Here is an 18927-nt window from a genome sequence, read left to right as displayed (position 1 = left end):
TATGTATACCTATGGCTGATACATGCTGAGGTTTGACAGAAAACAGCAAAATTCTGTAAAGCAATTATCCTTCAATAGAAAGATAAAAAAAAAAGACACAGAAAGGCTGACGAGATGATAAAAGAAGAGCCTACAATAAACTACCTGCAGAAACCAACTTTAGGGCAAAAGACATACACAGGTTGAACATGATGGGCTGGAGAACAACAACTCATGCAAACATAACCGCGAGAAAGGGGGTACCAATGCTCTTCTCAAACAAAACAGACTTTAAAGCAATGGATACAAAGAGAAGTAAGAAGAACGCTATATAATAATAAAGTGAAAGGGAAAGTCACTCAGTCATGTCAACTCTTTGCAGCCCCATGGACTATACAGTCCACGGAATTCTCCAGGCCAGAATACTGGAGCAGGTAGCCTTTCCCTTCTCCAGGGGATCTTCCCAACCCAGGGATCGATCAGGTCTCCCACACTGCAGGCAGATTCTTTACCAGCTGAGTCACAAGGGAAGCCCGTGTAATAATAAAAGATTTACAAAAGAAGAGGACTTTACACTCAATAACATATGTGCAACCAATACAGGAACACCCAAAGTACTAAACCTATACTAACAGACATAAAGGGAGAAAATGATGGGAATACAAAAGTAGTATGAGACTTAATATGAAACACATGTCAATGGACAGATCTTCCAAACAGAAAATCAGTAAGGCAACAGAGGCTCTAAATGATATGATAGAACAGTTAAACGTCATTTATGTTTTCAGGACTCTATATAAAAACAAAACAAAAAATACAAATTCTTTTTGAGTGTGAATAGAACACTCTCTAGAATTCACCATAAACTAAGACACAAAACAATCTTCAAGAAATTTGAGTATAATAATTATTTCAAGCATCTTTTCTGACCACAATCGCATGAAACTAGAAATCAAATATTGAATGAGAAACTAGGAAAAAAAACAATAATATGGAGACTAAACAACATACTATTTAAAAACTAAGGGTCATGATGAAATCAAGAGGAAGTTAAAAAATATCTTGAGATAAATGACAATGAAAACACAACCATAGGAAATCTATGAGATGCAGCCAAAGCAAAGAGAAGTTCACAGTGATACAAGCCTTTCTCAAGAAACAAGAAAAATCACAAGTAAGGAACACAACTTGCCACCTAAAAGAATCACACAACAAAACCTAAAGATAGGATAAGGAAGGAAATAATAAAGGTCAGAGAATAAATACATAAAGGATTTTTTAAAAATAGAAAAATATCAATAAAACTCAGAGCTGGTCCTTTGAAAGAATAAACAAAATCAACAAATCTCTGGCCAAGAACTTTAAGAAAAGAGAGGACCCCACCCCAAAAAAAGAAGAAGAAATAAAATGGGAGAAATAACAACCAATATTGCAGAATACAAAAGTACCAAAAGAAAATACTATGAACAATTACATGCCAACAAAGTGTACAACCTAGAAGAATTGGAAAAGTTTCTAGAAACACACAGCCTACCAAAACTGAACAAAAAAGAAGTAGATAATTTGGAACAGACTGATGAATTTCACTAGAACTGAAATCAAATTTGTAAAAATAAAAATCCTCCCTGCAAAAAAAAAGTCCAGGACCAGATGGTTTCACTGGGAAATTCTTCCAGATACACAAATAAGAACTTACAGTGATCCTTCTCAAACACTTCAAAAAGATTGAAGAAGAAGAAACACTCCTAAATTCATTCTATAAAGCCACCATCACCCTGATAATCAAAACCAGGAAAGACATTGCCAAAACAGAAAATATCTTTGATGACAAGAGATACAAAGATTCTCAGCACTATTTCATATTCCTCTCTCATCTAAACCATCACAATAATCAAGTCCTTCAAAATATACATGGAAAACATTTATGCATGTAAAAAATCTAATTACTTCGAATATCTCTTCAGTTACTATATTAGTCAAGTTCACTATTCTTTCTTATGTGTATTAATGCAAAAGCTTAATTAGACCCCATGTTTGCCCTTATTCTCCTTCAATCTACTCCTAACAAAAAAGCCAGGATGGTTCTGTCAAAATGCATTTTCTGCTCAGAAATCTGAACAGTTTTACTTCTCACCCAGAATAAAAACCTACTTCCTTATTATGACTTTTAAGCTTAACATGATCTGGCCTCCCACAGACTCTCTGATCTGGATCTTCCACTTCTCTTTCACTCATTTCACTCCAGTAACACTGGTCTCCTTGCTATTTCGTCTAAATACTGGACACACATCCAATCTTCTGTTCCTTATGTCCACAGAGCTCTTCACTCAGAGACACAGAGATCACTGTTTAACTTCCTTCAAGTCCTTGCATCACTTCTCCAATGAGAATTAGCCTGTGCATCCCAAGACACACACACACACATAAACATACAGCAGACCTGACACTCAAGATTCCCTCTACCCTGCTTAGGATACATAACCTTCGACTATGCCGTACAGTTTATTATAACCTTTATCACTTACTATCTCTCTCCTCCTAGTCAAATAATACTCCACAAAGACATGTTTTTTATCTGTTTTATTGACAAATAGATAGGTGAACGAATCCTAGAACAAAATATTTTACATGAGAGGGATACCAAATTCAAGTGTCTCATTCTGGACAGAAAGAAGTTAATGACCAGTTTGACTTGTGCAAGGTCAGTCAGTAAATGGCAGAGCCCAGAATAAAACCAGGCCCCCTTGACCCTAGACCTAGGCCTTTGTCCATCAGGACACAATGGTATAAGATAAGAGAATACATATGAAAATAAATATTAAAAACAAGCAAACAAGCATAAATATATACAAACACATCAATAAGAGATATAGACACATTTAACATTAAATAGTACCACTACAAAGCAGAAGTATTACACAAGGTAACTGGCTACCTATAATCAAACTGTTATTACTTACCTCTACCCTAGATTTTTTTGATGACATCTGTGTTATGGTGTCTTGGAATTTATTTGCCTTATCAAGTTGGGCTTTAAGTTGTTCAGCTAATTCCTTCAAATAGAAAAGATAAGAAAAACAGGTGTTTAAAAAACAGATATATCATTTAATTCATTTGTAGAATATTTCAAATTCATATGATGATGATGATGTTCAGTCACTGAGTCATGCCCAACTCTTTGTGACCCCCTGGACTGTAGCCCGGCAGGCTCTCTGTCCATGGGGTTCTCCAGGCAAGAATACTAGAGTGGTTACCATTTTCTTCTTCAGGGGATCATCCCAGACCAGGGAACAAAGCTGCATCTCTTGCATTAGCAGGTGGATTCTTTACCACTGAGACACCTTGGAAGCCCTAAACATTCAAGTAGCTAAAAACTACATTCACTTACCAGCTCACAGTCTAATGCATTACTTTTTAATGAATTCATCTGGGTTACAAAATTCTCAAATACATATGGAAATTGTTTATATTTTGATAGTAAATAATTACAAGGACATATATTTTAGAGAAGGGATAGAGAGATAAAAGAAACACATACCCTTAAGAAAGGAATTTTTATAATTTCTTAGATACTATAAACTTCCAATGCTCAGAATTTCAGTTATTAACAAAAAGAAAGCCATCGTAGTATTTAAAATAATACCTTATTTACTGTTGATAAGTAACTTAGATAAAAACTGAATGCATTTCTTTTTATTCTAGGAAATCTATAAAAATTTATAAATACTAACATATAAAACAATAAATCACAATGTAATAAATTAAATAAATAGAATACTACGACAAGCAAAGACAGTTTTCTCCACTGCTGTGGTCCATGAACACAGAACACTTCTTTTAACATATGTTAATCTCCTAACATGGTTACCTTTCTTTCACAGTTTTAACCAATTTATTTGTGCTTTCTAAACATAAATGTTACTTTCTTGCTGTTGGTGGTGGTCTGTCTCACTAATTTCTGGGTTGAGCTTGAGTTCAGTGTCATCAAAGATTAGATTCAAAGAGAGAGAGTGCAGCATATGCAAGATATGATTTTTATTAGAGATACAAACTGATAAAATCAGAAGTATCAAGTTCGTTCACTTTTTGTTCTACTACAGAGTGTCACACAGATAGTGCACCAAAACAGAAGACTACTTAAGATGACTTATATTTGGATTTGAGATGTGTACATACACATGACCACAAGAGAATCAATTTTTTCAAGACATAGACAGCTGTCTGACTTTGTCATTCTGCCATGTGCAGCGTGACATGTATTTGTATAAGAGGAATGTGACAATAATAGATAGATGCCACTCTTACCAAATAATTTCATTTCTATTCAATTCTCAGGTTAAGTCTCAAATCACAACATTATCGTGGGAATTAAGTGAGCTACACAAAGCATCTAACACAGTCAGGCACAAATAAGTTGCCTAAAATTTTGAAAAAATTAATTAACCATTCTTTTTAGTAGTTCAATTTTAAAGTTCCTAAGTAACGGAATTTAAGAAAGTAACACATTATTAATGAAATATGAATTTCATTAAAATTTAAAAGCATTTAGTTCCCTAAATTTAAAATTTAAAAGCATTTAGTTCCCTAAAATCATAAATTCCAAAAATTTGACAAATTACATAATTTACTTAGAAGTAGACATACTGTTCTTAGGAGTGCTCAGGAATCTCTTCAAAGAATAAATAAGCAACAGTATTGTCAAAAGATGCTACATCCCCATAGCTTAGGAACTACCAAAATTTACTTGTAAGAAGTTAAATATTTAGTAATTATTCTTCATAAGCCTTACCATATTGCCCATCATCTCTGCCTTGATAATTTTGGCTCCTAACTTGTTCTTCTCATCAACACTCAAGACGTGGATAGACTCATCCCCTGGACTACTTCTGTTTGAAAAGGACACACAAAGAGCATATGAAATATAAGTACATATTAACAAGTAAGCTGTTGTAAATAACAACACCAAGATTCAAATGTTATTTCAAATGACCTTCACAAAGCAATCAGCACAAACAGAAATAATAAATATAAAAGCTTCAATGCTCCCCTAAAAATCACTACTTAAAGATACTATGTTACAATGCCATCATGGCCTATGGCAGTTACAATACCTGACCAAAGACCCAGTAGCAGTGAGAAAAATAATAAAAGTAATATTCATCATAACTTAATATTCCTGTGAAGTGAAGTGAAAGTCACTCAGTCATGTCCAAATCTTTGGGACCCCATGGACTATACAGTCCATGGAATTCTCCAGGCCAGAATACTGGAGTGGGTAGCCTTTCCATTCTCTAGGGGATCGTCCCAACCCAGGGACAAACCCAGGTCTCCCACATTGCAGGCAGATTCTTTACCAACTGAGCTATCAGGGAAGTCCCTAATATTCCCATACTCATTCTAAAAAAAGAAACAAAAATTAACACTATAATCAGGTCATAATTCTACACAGCTACAGAAATTCTTCTCATTCAATGGATAACTTACGGATAAGCTAAGAAACTATAACCAGAAAATTACATTTATCTACATTTGAAGAATAAAAATAGTGACCACGTGCTCTTTTGCAAAGACAACCCACAATTAGACAACAAAAACCTAATTTACAGCTAAGGTGATGTATCAAACCTATAGTGTGCAAGCCTCAAAAAAGAAAAGATAAATTTCCAGCCAAGGTCAGATTCCTGGCATATACAAAGTTCTCCTAAGAAACTTTGCCTTACTGCCATAAGAAAGATTCGAGACTACAATACAAGGAGGGTGAACCTACACAGAGCATGAAGGACTCCTTAATGAAAGAGAAGTAGCTAAGAGTCCAAGGCAGCAGGAGAGGAGGAGCTGCACAGTGAAAGAATTCCAGAGAAGTGTAGAGAGTTCTCCTTGAGTAATAACCAGAAACTACCTGTAGTCGGGAGAATTAGAGGAACAGCATTCAGCATTCCTGGTAATAGGAATAGGTCCCAACAGCCAGACTAGGAAACTTCATAATTATGAAAGCAGTGGGTAGAGTATTAAAGGTCCTTTTTCATGAATGGGAAATAAACCCTAGATTAAATGCTGCTCTGGGCCCACCCAACAAACATTAAGGGCAGGAGTCCAAAGGACCAGCTTTAAATTAAGTTAACCATGTCCCAAAACAAAATTCAAGAATACTTCCAGGAATATAAATATATCTAGCACTGAAAAAGTAAAACTCCTTTTTAAATTTAAATTTATTTATTTTTTATTGGAGGATAACTGCTTTATAATATTGTGTTGGCTTCTGCCATATATCAACAGGAATCAAAAGGACCAGTTTCCAATTCAGTTAACTGTCTCCCAAAAGAAAACTCAAGGACACTTACATGAATGCAAAAATATCTACCATGGAACAAAATAAAATTCTCAATATCTAGTATCCAATTAAAGATTGTCAGACCTGCAAACTAGAAAAAAAGTAAAACCCTTAATTAGGAGAAAAAGCTATCAATCAAAATACTGACAGAGATTTAACAAACAGAAGACAAGGACATTGAAAGGTAATATAAATTTATTCCACATGGTTGAAAAGTAAGAGACAACTAAGACATAAAAGAGATTAGAATTTAAGTTCTACAAGTGAAAATTACAATGGTCAAAATAAAAACTACACTGAATAGGATTAACGGAGATTAGACTGCAAAAGAAAAAAATTAAATTGAAACGTTAGTTTCCAATGCCTAACTTCTACACAAAATGAAACACACAGAAAAAAAGAATTTCAGAACAGAAAAGAACAATGGAGACGTATAGGTCAACCACAAATAGCCTACTATTCATATTATTGGAGTCCCTGAAATAAATGGGAGACAGAAGAAACAAAGGTCAAAGTTTACTAAATTTAGTGAAAACTAAAAATCCAAGGAGCTTACAGAATTCCTAGTACAAAAACAAAACAAGAAAACCACATCAAGGCACATCATAATCAAACTGTTCAAAACTACTGAGAAAGAGAACAATTTATAGCTGCCACAGGAGGGGGAAAAAAGACATTTATGCACCGAGAAAAAAGGAAACAGCAGATTTCTCATCAGAAACAACATAAGCAAGAAAAGAGTAGCAATATCTTGAAAGTACTTCAAATTGTCAGCCTAGAATTCTATCTCAAGTCAAAGTATCCTTTTCACTTCAGAGTAATGGAAATAAAAATAAAAATAAACAAATGGGATCTAATTAAACTTAAAAGCATTTGCACAACTAAGGAAATGATAAACAAGGTGAAAAGACAGCCCTCAGAATGGGAGAAAACAATAGCAAACAAAACAACTGACAAAGGATTAATCTCCAAAATATACAAACAGTTCATGAAGCTCAATACAAGAAAAATGAACAACTTAATCAAAAGGTGAGCAAAAGACCTAAACAGACATTTCTCCAAAGACATACAGATGGCTAATAAACACAAGAACAGATGCTCAACATCACTTATTATTAGAGAAATGCAAATCAAAATCACAATGAGGCATCATCTCACATGGTCATCATCAAAATGGTCATCATCAAAAATTCTACAAACAATAAATGCTGGAGAGGGTGTGGCAAAAAGGGAACCATCTTACACTGTTGATGCAAACTTACACAACCACTATGGAAAAAGAGTATGGAGATTCCTCAAAAAACTAGAAATAAAAATACCATACAACCCAGCAATCTCACTCTTGGGCATATACTCCGAGGAAATCAGAATTTAAAAAGACGCATGTACCCCAATGTTCACTGTAGCACTATTTACAATAGTTAGGACATGGAAGCAACCTAGATGTGCATCGGCAGATGAATGGATAAGGAAGTTGTCGTCCATATACACAATGGAATACTACTCAGCTATAAAAAGGAATGCATTTGAGTTAGTTCTAATGAGGTGGATGAATCCAGAGCCTGTTTAGAGTGAAGTAAGTCAGAAAGAGAAAGACAAATACCATATATTAAAGCATGTATATGGAATCTAGAAAGATGGTACCAACGACCCTACATACAGGACAGCAAAGGAGACACAGACGTAAAGAACAGACTTTTGGACTCAGTGGGAGAAAGAGATGGTGGGATGATTTGAGAGAACAGCACTGAAACATATATATTACCATACGTAAAAGAGACAACCAGTGAGAGTTTGATGTATGAAGCAGGGCACCCAAAGATGGTGTTCTGGGACAACCTGGAGGGATCGGGTGGGGAGGGAGGTGGGAGGAGGGTTCAGGATGGGGGGACACATGTGTATCTATGGCTGACTCATATTGATGTATGGCAAAAACCACAATATTGTAATTATGCTCCAATTAAAGTAAATTTAAAAAATTTTAAAAAGGTGAAATGAAGAGACATAAAAAGCTGAAAGAATGTTAAAGAAAAGCCTCCAAATGGTAGAAAAATTATACCAGACTGAAATATGGATCAACTCAAATGAAGGAAGAACAACAGAAATGATGACTACAAGGGTAAATATTCACTTGTTTCTTATTACTCAAGTCTCTTTTTTAAGATAACTATTTTTTTCAAGATAACTAATTAAAGAAAAATAATAACAAGAGTTTATAACAAGTACAAGTAAACTGTATGAAAACTCTAACAGGACAGGATGGGGAGAAATGTAAATAAACTACTATAAAGTTCTTACAGGGGTAGCATAATATCACTTGAAGGTAGATAAACTAAAGATGTATGCTGCTGGGACTTCCCTGGTGGTCCAGTGGTTAAGAATACACCTTGCAATGCAAGGGATGTGGATTCAATCCCTGCTCAGGAAACTAAGATCCCAGATGCTGTGGGGCAATGCACTGCAACTACTGAACTATGAATCTGGAGCCTCCGTACAGCAATGGAAGATTCCATTTCCTGCAATAGAAATTGGACACAGCCAAATTAATTAATTAAATATTTTTTAAAAATATGTGTGCTGTCAAAGCCAAAGAAACCACTGAAAATACAGAAAGTACACAACTAAAGAAATGAAATGGAATCATAAAAATACTCAATCCAAAAGAAGTCAGATGAAGAAAAAGAGAGCAAAAAATAGATAAGATGAAGAGAAAAGAAACAGGAAAATTACAGATTCAAATTTAATTATATCGCAATATATATAAATAGTCTAAACACCTGAATTAATAGGCAGAAATCATCAAACGGATACAAAAGCAAAATTCAACTACAAGAAATGAACAGTCCATGGAAATCTCCAGGACAGAATACTGGAGGGGGTAGCGGTTCCCTTCTCCAGGGCATCTTCCCAACCCAGGGATTAAACCCAGGTCTCCTGCATTGCCGGCAGATTCTTTACCAGCTGTGTCACCAGGGAAGCCCGAGAATACTGGAATGGGTAGTCTATCCCTTCTCCAGGGGATCTTCCCAACCCAGGAATTGAATCAGGGTCTCCTGCACTGCAGGCAGATTCTTTACTAGCTGAGCTACGAGGGAAGCCCAACAAGAAATGAACTACAAAGACATAAAGATGCTAAATGTAAAATCAGAGAAAAAGATGTAACATGTTTGAAAATTAGTGAAAAGAAAGTTAACGAGGCTTACTTAACATCACATTAGAATGCAGAGCAAAAAACATCCCAAGGGACAAAGAAAGTCATTTCATATGAAAAAGAAATCAATCCATCAGGAGCACAGAAGACCTGTGAAATAAACAAAACAAAGAAAAAGTACAGAAGACACCATAAATACTGGGTTGGTCAAAAGGTATGTCCAGGACTTTCCAAACAAATGTAAACAAACCTTTTGGCCAATCCAATACTTATGCATCAAATAATAGAGCAACAAAATACATAAAGCAAAAACTGACAGAATTCCAGAGAAACAGACAAATCTACAATTACAGCTGCTGATTTCAAGACCCCACTCTCAATACTTGACAGACTAAGAAAAGAGAAAATCAGCAAGGATATGGAAGAACTGAGTAACACCAGCAACTAGCAGGACCTAACTGACATTCAGAGAACATTCCACCCAACAACAGAACATTCTTTCCAAGTGCATACAAAACACTTTCCAAAACAGACCATATTCTGAGCCATAAAACAAGTCTCAATAAACATAAAGGGATTCAAGTCATACAAAGTTCTCTGACCACAGTAAAATTAAATTAGAAATCATTAGCAACATATCAGAATTTGTGGGAGGCTGCTAAAGTATTACTTACAGGGAAATTTATAACACTAAATATTGACACTAGAAAAGAAAGTTTCAAATCAATGATATCAGTTTACAACTTAAGAAACCAGAAAAAGAGCAAATTAAATTCAAAGTAAGCACAGTAATAAAAATCAAAGTGGAAATAAGTGAAAAACAAAAACAGTAAACAAATTCAATGAAAGCAAAAACTTTTAAAGACAGTAAAACTGATAAATTTCTAACCCAACTGATCAGGGGAAAAAAAGATACAAATTACCATATAAGCTTGTAATGTAAAGAAATGACAGAAGCAAAATTATCACACATGCTTAATACTTTGAAAAAAGGTATCTGGATGGCAAGTAAGCATTCGATGTCATTAGAGGAACACAGAACCATAAGGAGATACTGCTACACATACACTGTAACAGTGAACACTTAAAAGACTGACTATACACCAAATTCCAGTAAGAATGCAGAGGAATTGCAAGTCTAATACAATGCAGGTGGTAATGTGAAATGACACAAATACTTAGTAAAATAGCTTGGCAGTTTCTCAAAATTTAAACATATAGTTACCATATCATCTAGCCACTCTTCCCTAGCCATTTCCTCAAGAGAAAAGAAAGTGTATGCTCATATTAAGACTTGTACATGAATGTTCAAAGAGGCTTAATTTTTTGCAGCCAAAATGTGAAAAGATTCTAAACATCCACCAGCAGGTACATGGAAAAACAAACCGTGGTACAATATATCTACCAATGGTATATTATCCATCAACAAAAAGGTAAGAATTCTTCTTATATACAGCAACATGAATAAAACTGAGACATCCAGCAATAGTTGTGTAGGTGGGTTGCCAATGTTTGTGGAGAGGCAAGAGAGATAACTATGAAAGAACAGAAAGAAACTTTTCAGGGTGATGGATTTGTTAGAATATACACACTACAAAATTTACCAAATTGTACACTTTATATACACATGCAGTTGGTTTTATGTCAAGTATACGTCAATAAATTGTTGTACTTAAAAATCCTCAAAGGGGAGTGATATAATATTTAAAGCAGGAAAAAAATCTGTCATACTTCCAAATATTAATAATACACCTATAGTATTACTAGTTTTCCTCCATATGTATATTTTATCATACTCTACTGAAATTAACCTGAGTTTTCAACAAACATTCTGAGCAAGAAATAGCAAAATAAACAGAAAGGTTTGTTAAATAAAAACTTTAACCACCATATGTGAAAATTATATTTAAATACTGAACTCCTTTGGGAAAAAAGGAAAGAAAGAAATCTGTTAGTAGATAGCATTTGAGGTTTTTTTTCGGACATTAATCTCTGCAGAAATTCCAAAAAAATCAATTCTACTCATATTGGTGAAAGGAAAGGCAATGTTATTGTGCTTAGACTAAGAAATATAAAATACTTCTGGTAAAGCACAATCAGAAAAAACTCATTTTTGTCCCCTTTCCTAAAGTTCTTTCAGTTCACATTTTTTAATCAATGCTGTGAGAATATTGTAGTCATCTAAGCTTAGGAGAACATTATTAGTTCCTATATGCTTTTATTGGTTGAGATATTGCCTGGATCATTAGGTATACTATTTTGGATGGAAAATATTTTTTCAGTAACCTTTCTCAACTTAAATTCAGAGCTATACATCATTTATATTGTACTGTAAATGTAATTTACTTGAATTTCGGGCAACACAATAATATGTCGAGAAAAATTTCAATAAACAAGAGATGAATAGGAGATGGACTTTGTCAAAGGCACCTGATTTAAGTTTCAAAGAAATATCTCTGATACAAAAACAACCTTCCCTTGTTACTTCATTCTTTGTCACGTGAGACTAGACAATTTTCTTTCAAATTTGAATGAGTAAAAGAAACAATCTATTTCTTTTTCAATTTCTAAAGATGACTTATAGAAAACATGTGCACACAGAATAATTTTAATGTAATTTTATTTCAAAGGTTCGTTAATATTTTTTTGGTAAAAATAAAATAAGTTTATAGAAGTAAAAGGACTTCCCCAATGGCTCAGTGGTAAAGAATCTGCCTCCAATGCAAGAGACATAGGAGATGTTGGTTCTACTCCTGGGTCGGGAAGATCCTCTGGAAGAGGAAATGGAACCCACTCCAGTATTATCGCCTGAAAAATTCCATGGACAGAGGAGCCTGGCAGGCTGAAGTCCAAGGGCAAGTCAAAACAATGAAGGACATTTCAATTTAATGAGTTATGTGTAAACCAAATTGTCACAACAGTCTTTGTGAATTTCTGGGAATCATATGTTAAAAAATACTGACATAAATAGTCATTAAGAAAGAATTTCTGGCTTATACTATGGCAGGAGGACAAAGAGTTGCACACCCTCACAACCAGGGCACCTCCAAGGCACTGGCAGGGCTAGTCAGACGTCTGAGGGGCGGGGGCAACCCCTGCCTAACCAAGCCAGGTGTCAGGCCTGAGCTCCTCTGGCGGGAGCACTGAGTTCAAGCCAATGGACTGAGAGAACTTCATGTCCCCGGGGAATGTCAGTAAGTGTGAGGTCTCTAGAGAGCCTCATCTTGGCACCAAGTTCCAGCTCTAACCCACTGCCTGCAAACTCCAGCGCTGGATGTCTCAGGACAGACAACCAGTGAGACAGGTACACAGTGCCACACATCAAGGGAAAAAAAAAAAAATCACGCGACAAAAAAGTTACTGACAAAGAGACAGGTAAAAAACAACAAGACCAGATAAATGAAGATGAAACAGGCAACCTACTGGGAAAATAATTCAGCATAATAATAGTAAAGATGATGCAAAAGCTCTTGGAAACAGAATGGATACACGGACTGAGAAAATACAAATGTTTAACAAAGACCTAGAAACTAAAGAACAACAACAACAACAAAATAGATGGGAAGCACAAAAACTGAAATGAAAAAATATACTAGAAGGAACCAATAACTGTGACAGAAATGACTGTGACAGAAAGTGAATAAGTGAGCTGGAAAATAGAATGGTGCTGTAAATCACTGTCAAGGGGCAGAATAAAGAAAAAAAGAATTAAATGAAATAAGGACACTTTCAGACCTCTAAAACAACATTAAATGCATCAACATTTGAAATACAGGAGTCCCAGAAAAAGAAGAGAAGGAGAAAGCGTCTGAGAAAGTATCTGAACAGATCATAGTCAGAAACTTCCTTAACATGAAAAAGCAAACAGACATTCAAGTGCAAGAAGGGTAGAGGCCCATAAAGGAAAAACTCAAGGAGAAACACACCAAGACATGTATCAAACTAACAAAAATTAAATTCAAGGAAAACATACTAAAACAGCAAGGAAAACAAAACAAAAAATTTCAAAAGTAATCCCCATTAAGTTATAAGCAGATTTTTTCAGCAGAAACTCTGTAGGCCAAAAGGGAATGACAGGATACATTCAAGGTAATAAAGAGGAAAAACCTACATCCAAGTTTAATCTACATGAAAGAATCTCATTCAGATTGGATAGAGAAATCAAAAGCTTTACAGATAAGCAGAAGCTAAGAGAATAACAGCATCACAAAATCAGCTTTATAACAAATGCAAAAGGAACTTCTCTAGGTGTGAAACACAGGAGAAGAAGACCTACAAAATAAACCCAAAACAATAAAGAAAATTCTAATACTAAAATACATATCAAAAATTACCTGAAATGTAAATGGATTAAATGCTCTAGCCAAAAGACACAGACTGGCTGGCTGGATAGAAAAACCAGAACTGTATATATCCTATCTTCAGGAGACCCACTTCAGACCCAGAGACACATACAGACTAAAACTAAAGGCATGGAAATCAAAAGAAGTAGCAAAACAGGTATCAGACAGACTAGACTTTAGAAGAACTGGAGACTTCTCCAGTGGTTCAGTAGTTAGGAAATCACCAGCCAATGCAAGGGACACGGGTTTGATCCCTGGTCCAGAAAGATTCCACATGCCCTGAGGGCAAGCCCGGGACCCACAACTACTATACTCCCTCCCCCAAAAGCAATTCCTACAGTTGCCTCCCATCACCCACATCCACAGCCACACTTGCCTCTTCTTTAACATTTGAACTCAGGATAATCCTACCTGTATCATACATACATATACACTAACTGAATTCCTGCTGAATTTTCCCGTCTATCATCATTCTTTATTTTTAGCTCCTTTCAAATTTGATACTGTCTTTCCACTAATATATAAACATATTCAAGTATCCTAGGAAATATGGGAATGAGGGAGGCATTTAACCCATGTCTCCCACATATACTTTCTATCTCTATTATATCATAATCCACAGTCATAATTTACCCATGAAATCTGGCTTATAAATCCTCTTCTACAATGATAATATTCTTGATTAAGTTGCCAAAGATCTCTATTATTGCCTACCCAAAGGCACATCTTTGTCATTTTTATCAGACTCTTCTGTTTTTGAGAAACTTTCATTTTCTCTTCACTTTTCAGTATACAAAGAATCAATCAAGAGACAGCACCCAAGAAGGTATGTGGACTCCAACCAAACAGAAGTTTCAAGAAGATAACTGAAATCTCAGAGACCTTTAAAAGAGGCAGCATTCATAGTTGTAAAGTTTGTACTCCAAACATTGCTTTTTTTGTTGTTTTGACGGAGTTGTGGAGTGGGTATAGTTTCTAACAGAATTGTTTATTAGTACTGAAATGTAGATCAGAATAAATATGATGATACACAAGAATTCTGAGTATCTCTGGCATTTTCAATATTAACAGATAATTCAACACACAATAGAATAGTAATAGGTATCAAATAAAGACATTACAATGAAAGTTGTTGGGCATCAATGACTGAAGAATACATTATCATTGATACCACAGTACACACAATGCTTTGCAACAAACAGCAGGGACACACTCTTCCATTTATAATGGAAGACTCTAAGCATTTATAATGGCAAGCATATGCTCTGAAAAAAACATCACCATGGCATTTGCAACTATCCTATAAAAAGAAAAAAGTATAAGCATTTCTCATTTTCCAGGGTTACTGCTGTATTTCAAAAGCCCTCTTCAAAATTATTTTCTGAAATCCTATTTTCCCATTTAAATGTACTCTTTTTACAACACACATCCATACACAGACACACACCCACAACAAACTCTGGCTCAAACTTTTGGGGAAAATGTAATTTAAAAAGCTCCAATCCAAAGACATTTCAAAAATCTTGAGTATATTGCAATTATTCTTTGCCTGCTGACAGTGTTCATAAATCCAGTCCCTTTAGTTCTTTTCTTACCACTTAGTCTCAAATTTTCTCCCCTAAAGATCTCATAACTATACTCAAACACTTCAGAACTTAGTATCCTTCTCTTGTCCTCCTAGGCTATCAAAGAAAACTCTGCCAAGGTTTTTAACTGTTGTAACCTCATGTAATATTTTCTATTCTATAAAATGAGTTAAATTCAGATATTAACATAGATAAAATCAAAATTAAGGACATCACGTTAGTTTTGCTCATACTATGTACTACTCTAGGTTTCAAACTTTTGAAAATAAATTAGCTAATATATTTTCCAATAAAACAGAACTATATACAAGCACATTTTATTTCTAAGAATAAACATCTTAAAATTATTAATCACATGGGCCACTGTTAGAGGATGTTTTCCAGCTACTTCAGGGCCTAAAATTGACAAAGGAAAAGAACTATAAATATGATCACCATAAGAATGAATGAAGGGACTTCCCTGGTGGTCCAGGGGCTAAGACTCTGCACTCCCAACTCAGGGGGCTGGGGTTCAATCCCTGGTGAGGGAACTATATCCCACATGCCACACTAAAACCTGGCACAGTCAAATAAATAAATTAAATAAATATATTTTTTTAAAAAAAAAGAATGAAAGAATAGATGAAAAGAGAAAAGAAAGGAAATCTAAAAAGGAGAAAAAATTAAGTATATCACATAACAACTATAAAAATGCTCATAAAACACTCTCAAAAAGTAGGCAAAATATATGACTAGTTAATAAAATAAAATTAAAATTAAATAACATTTATAAAAATAGGCCAAACTTCACTCATGCTTACATGCAGATCAAAGAAAGTTTCTATTCCTTAAATGTACCTATGGCAAAGATTAAAAACCTCAATAATACTACAGGCAAGGAAGAGAAAAGTCATTCTCATATAAGACTAGTAAGAGTGTAAACTGATTAGTACAATGAAATATAGAAATACAATTCCAATCACTGGAATTTATTTTACAGCTATATTTAACATGTATGCAAAAATACATGTACAAAACTATTCACTGCAGTATTACTTAGAGCAACACAGTAGAAATTACCTAAAGCCCAACAAAACTAAACTGATGAGAAATACTAGCTTATCTCTAAGGTTTACAACAGAATACTAAAGAGACTTTAAAATGAAAAAAAAGCACATACATATGAGCTGGTGAGGAAAGATCTTTAAGATACATTGATTGGAAAGAATCTTCAGCTGAGGGCCAAAGAATTGATGCTTTTGAACTGCGGTGTTGGAGAAGACTCTTGAGAGTCCCTTGGACTGCAAGGAGATCCAACCAGTCCATCCTAAAGGAGATCAGTCCTGGGTGTTCATTGGAGGGACTGATGCTGAAGCTGAAACTCCAATACTTTGGCCACCTGATGCGAAGAGCTGACTCATCTAAAAAGACCCTGATGCTGGGAAAAGATCGAGGGCAGGAGGAGAAGGGGACGACAGAGGATGAGATGGTTGGATGGCGTCATAGACTCGATGGACATGGGTTTGGGTGGACTCCAGGAGTTGGTGATGGACAGGGAGGCCTGGTGTGCTGCGGTTCATGGGGTCGCAAAGAGTCAGACACAACTGAGCGACTGAACCAAACTGACTGGAAAGAAACAATATTCAGATCAGTACAGGCACCTGCTGGTGAATCCCTGGGCCTTCTGAAGACCCAACGTCTGCAGGTGCTCAAGTCCCTTATACAAAACAGCAGTCAGTCCTTTGGTATCCATGGGATTCATATTCAACCAACCATGAATTGAAAATACTTAGGAATTTTCAGAAAGCTTAAAAAACCAAAACCTAATCTGCAGAGAGTTAGCAACTATTTACACAGCATTTACACTGTATTTACAACTATTTACACAGTATTTACATTGTACTGGTTATTAAAAGCAATCTATAGATGATTTAAAGTATATGGGAGAACATATGTAGGTTGTATGTAAAAATACTATGCCTCTTTATATAAAGTACTTGATTTGGGTATCTAGTAGTGCCCTGGAACCAGCCTCCTGGTGGACAACAAGAGATGACTGCAACTACATGTTATCTCCTGTATGAAGGTCACAGACACGGAAGATGGACAAGTGTTACATACAGTTGCCAGATAAAACACAAGATACCCAGTTAAATTTTAATTTCAGGTTACAAAAACTTTTTTAGCTTAAGCATGTCCAAATATTTTTATTTGCTAAATCTGGCAACCCTAGTTATATAACATTGTGCAAGCCACAACTTCAGTTGCCTCGTTTCTGCATCTGGAAAATTCCTGAGTCAGTCTATGATTTCTTCTAGTTCTAAAATCAGTTCTATTATTTTTTTTTTAGGTCTAAAATTCACAGGTTTTAAAGCTCCCTAGAATTCTGGCATTTTATAAAAAATTCAACATAAACCCAAGATAATGTTCAGACAAATTAACAACTTCTAATAATCCTTCTCTGAATCCTTCCAATCACTGAAAACAGGCATTCTTCAAGGTCCTATTCTTGATTTCTTACCTTACACCACTCTACATGCTCAGGAATTCTTTTTTTTGTTTCACAAATATATGGATAATTTCCCTCTCCAGTCAACTATAAAATTAATAGAAAGCTTCAAAATATCTGTAACACCAAAATTAACACAGCTAACAAAGAATACTGTCTTCAGACCAAAACATAAGCAAAAGCTAAAAAGTGAGTGCCTGTATTATAGAGTATCTATCAGAAGCTTACCAAACAACATACCAACATGAAGCAATTACAGAACCAAAAGGAATACTAACAATATAAGACTGCTTACAAGCTCTTCTTAGCAGCAGTCACAGAAGTAAATACCTACAGATTACCCAACTGTTAAGCCAATCCTAATGATATCAGGAAATAAGAGTTTTATCCCACTTCTACATGTTTCTAGCAATTGGTACTGGAGATAGTCTACCTTCTAGAGTACCTGGAATGAAACTTGGACAATTATACATGTAGACAGCCTCAGACATTCTCTAAACCCTGCCGTGTTTATCCAGTCAATACAAACGAATTTCTCCTTTCATTTCTTAGGAACAAAGCCCTGATCTGAACCAGAACCCATCTGACTGGGCCTCCCATCATTCAGTCTAGATTTTGCCAGCCTCCCTCCCTCCCTTTTACTAAAAGCTACACACCAGGCTGTATAACCCACAGCTTCAGATGAAGTCACTAACAAAAGTGATTTACCAGACTCAGGACCCCAGACAACAAAGCTTACACCTACGACTGTCACCAGAGAATTCTATTACTTCCTAAAATCTCTTCCTTTAGTGTGCCATTCATTTGGTGGTACTTTAAGACATATTTTAATGATCATTCATTCAAGTACAGGGTAGTTATTATCCTTTGGCTACACATTTTCTACTTATGGCTATTTCAAACAGTGTCAACCCTATGGCTAAATCAAGTTTCCTAGGTTTGACCCACTCAACCTGGGTTTCCTGACTGAATAACTCAACCCTATATACAACTGCTAAAGGGACAAGAATAATAAAAGCAGTTAGTGCTACTGATTTTTCTAATCATTA

At 35.2% G+C, this 18927-nt stretch overlaps 1 protein-coding gene across 3 annotated transcripts in view; it reads right to left on the bottom strand.

Annotated features, from left to right (window-relative positions):
• The window catches only part of CWF19L2 (CWF19 like cell cycle control factor 2), a 154806-nt gene that overhangs the window by 74374 nt on the left and 61505 nt on the right, over positions 1–18927 (bottom strand). For all 3 annotated transcript variants that reach the window (XM_043481561.1, XM_043481564.1, XM_043481562.1), the window contains exons 9-10: positions 4769–4865; positions 2940–3032 (exon numbers count right to left, since the gene is read on the bottom strand). In XM_043481561.1, the coding sequence (XP_043337496.1) occupies positions 2940–3032; positions 4769–4865 (190 nt within the window). The remainder of the gene's footprint in view (positions 1–2939; positions 3033–4768; positions 4866–18927) is intronic.

The sequence above is a fragment of the Cervus canadensis genome, chromosome 11 (assembly GCF_019320065.1).
Source record: "Cervus canadensis isolate Bull #8, Minnesota chromosome 11, ASM1932006v1, whole genome shotgun sequence".
Classification (NCBI taxonomy): Eukaryota; Metazoa; Chordata; class Mammalia; order Artiodactyla; family Cervidae; genus Cervus; species Cervus canadensis.
The sequence above is the reverse complement of the archived record's forward strand: the minus strand, read 5'-3'. Positions and strand labels throughout refer to the sequence as shown.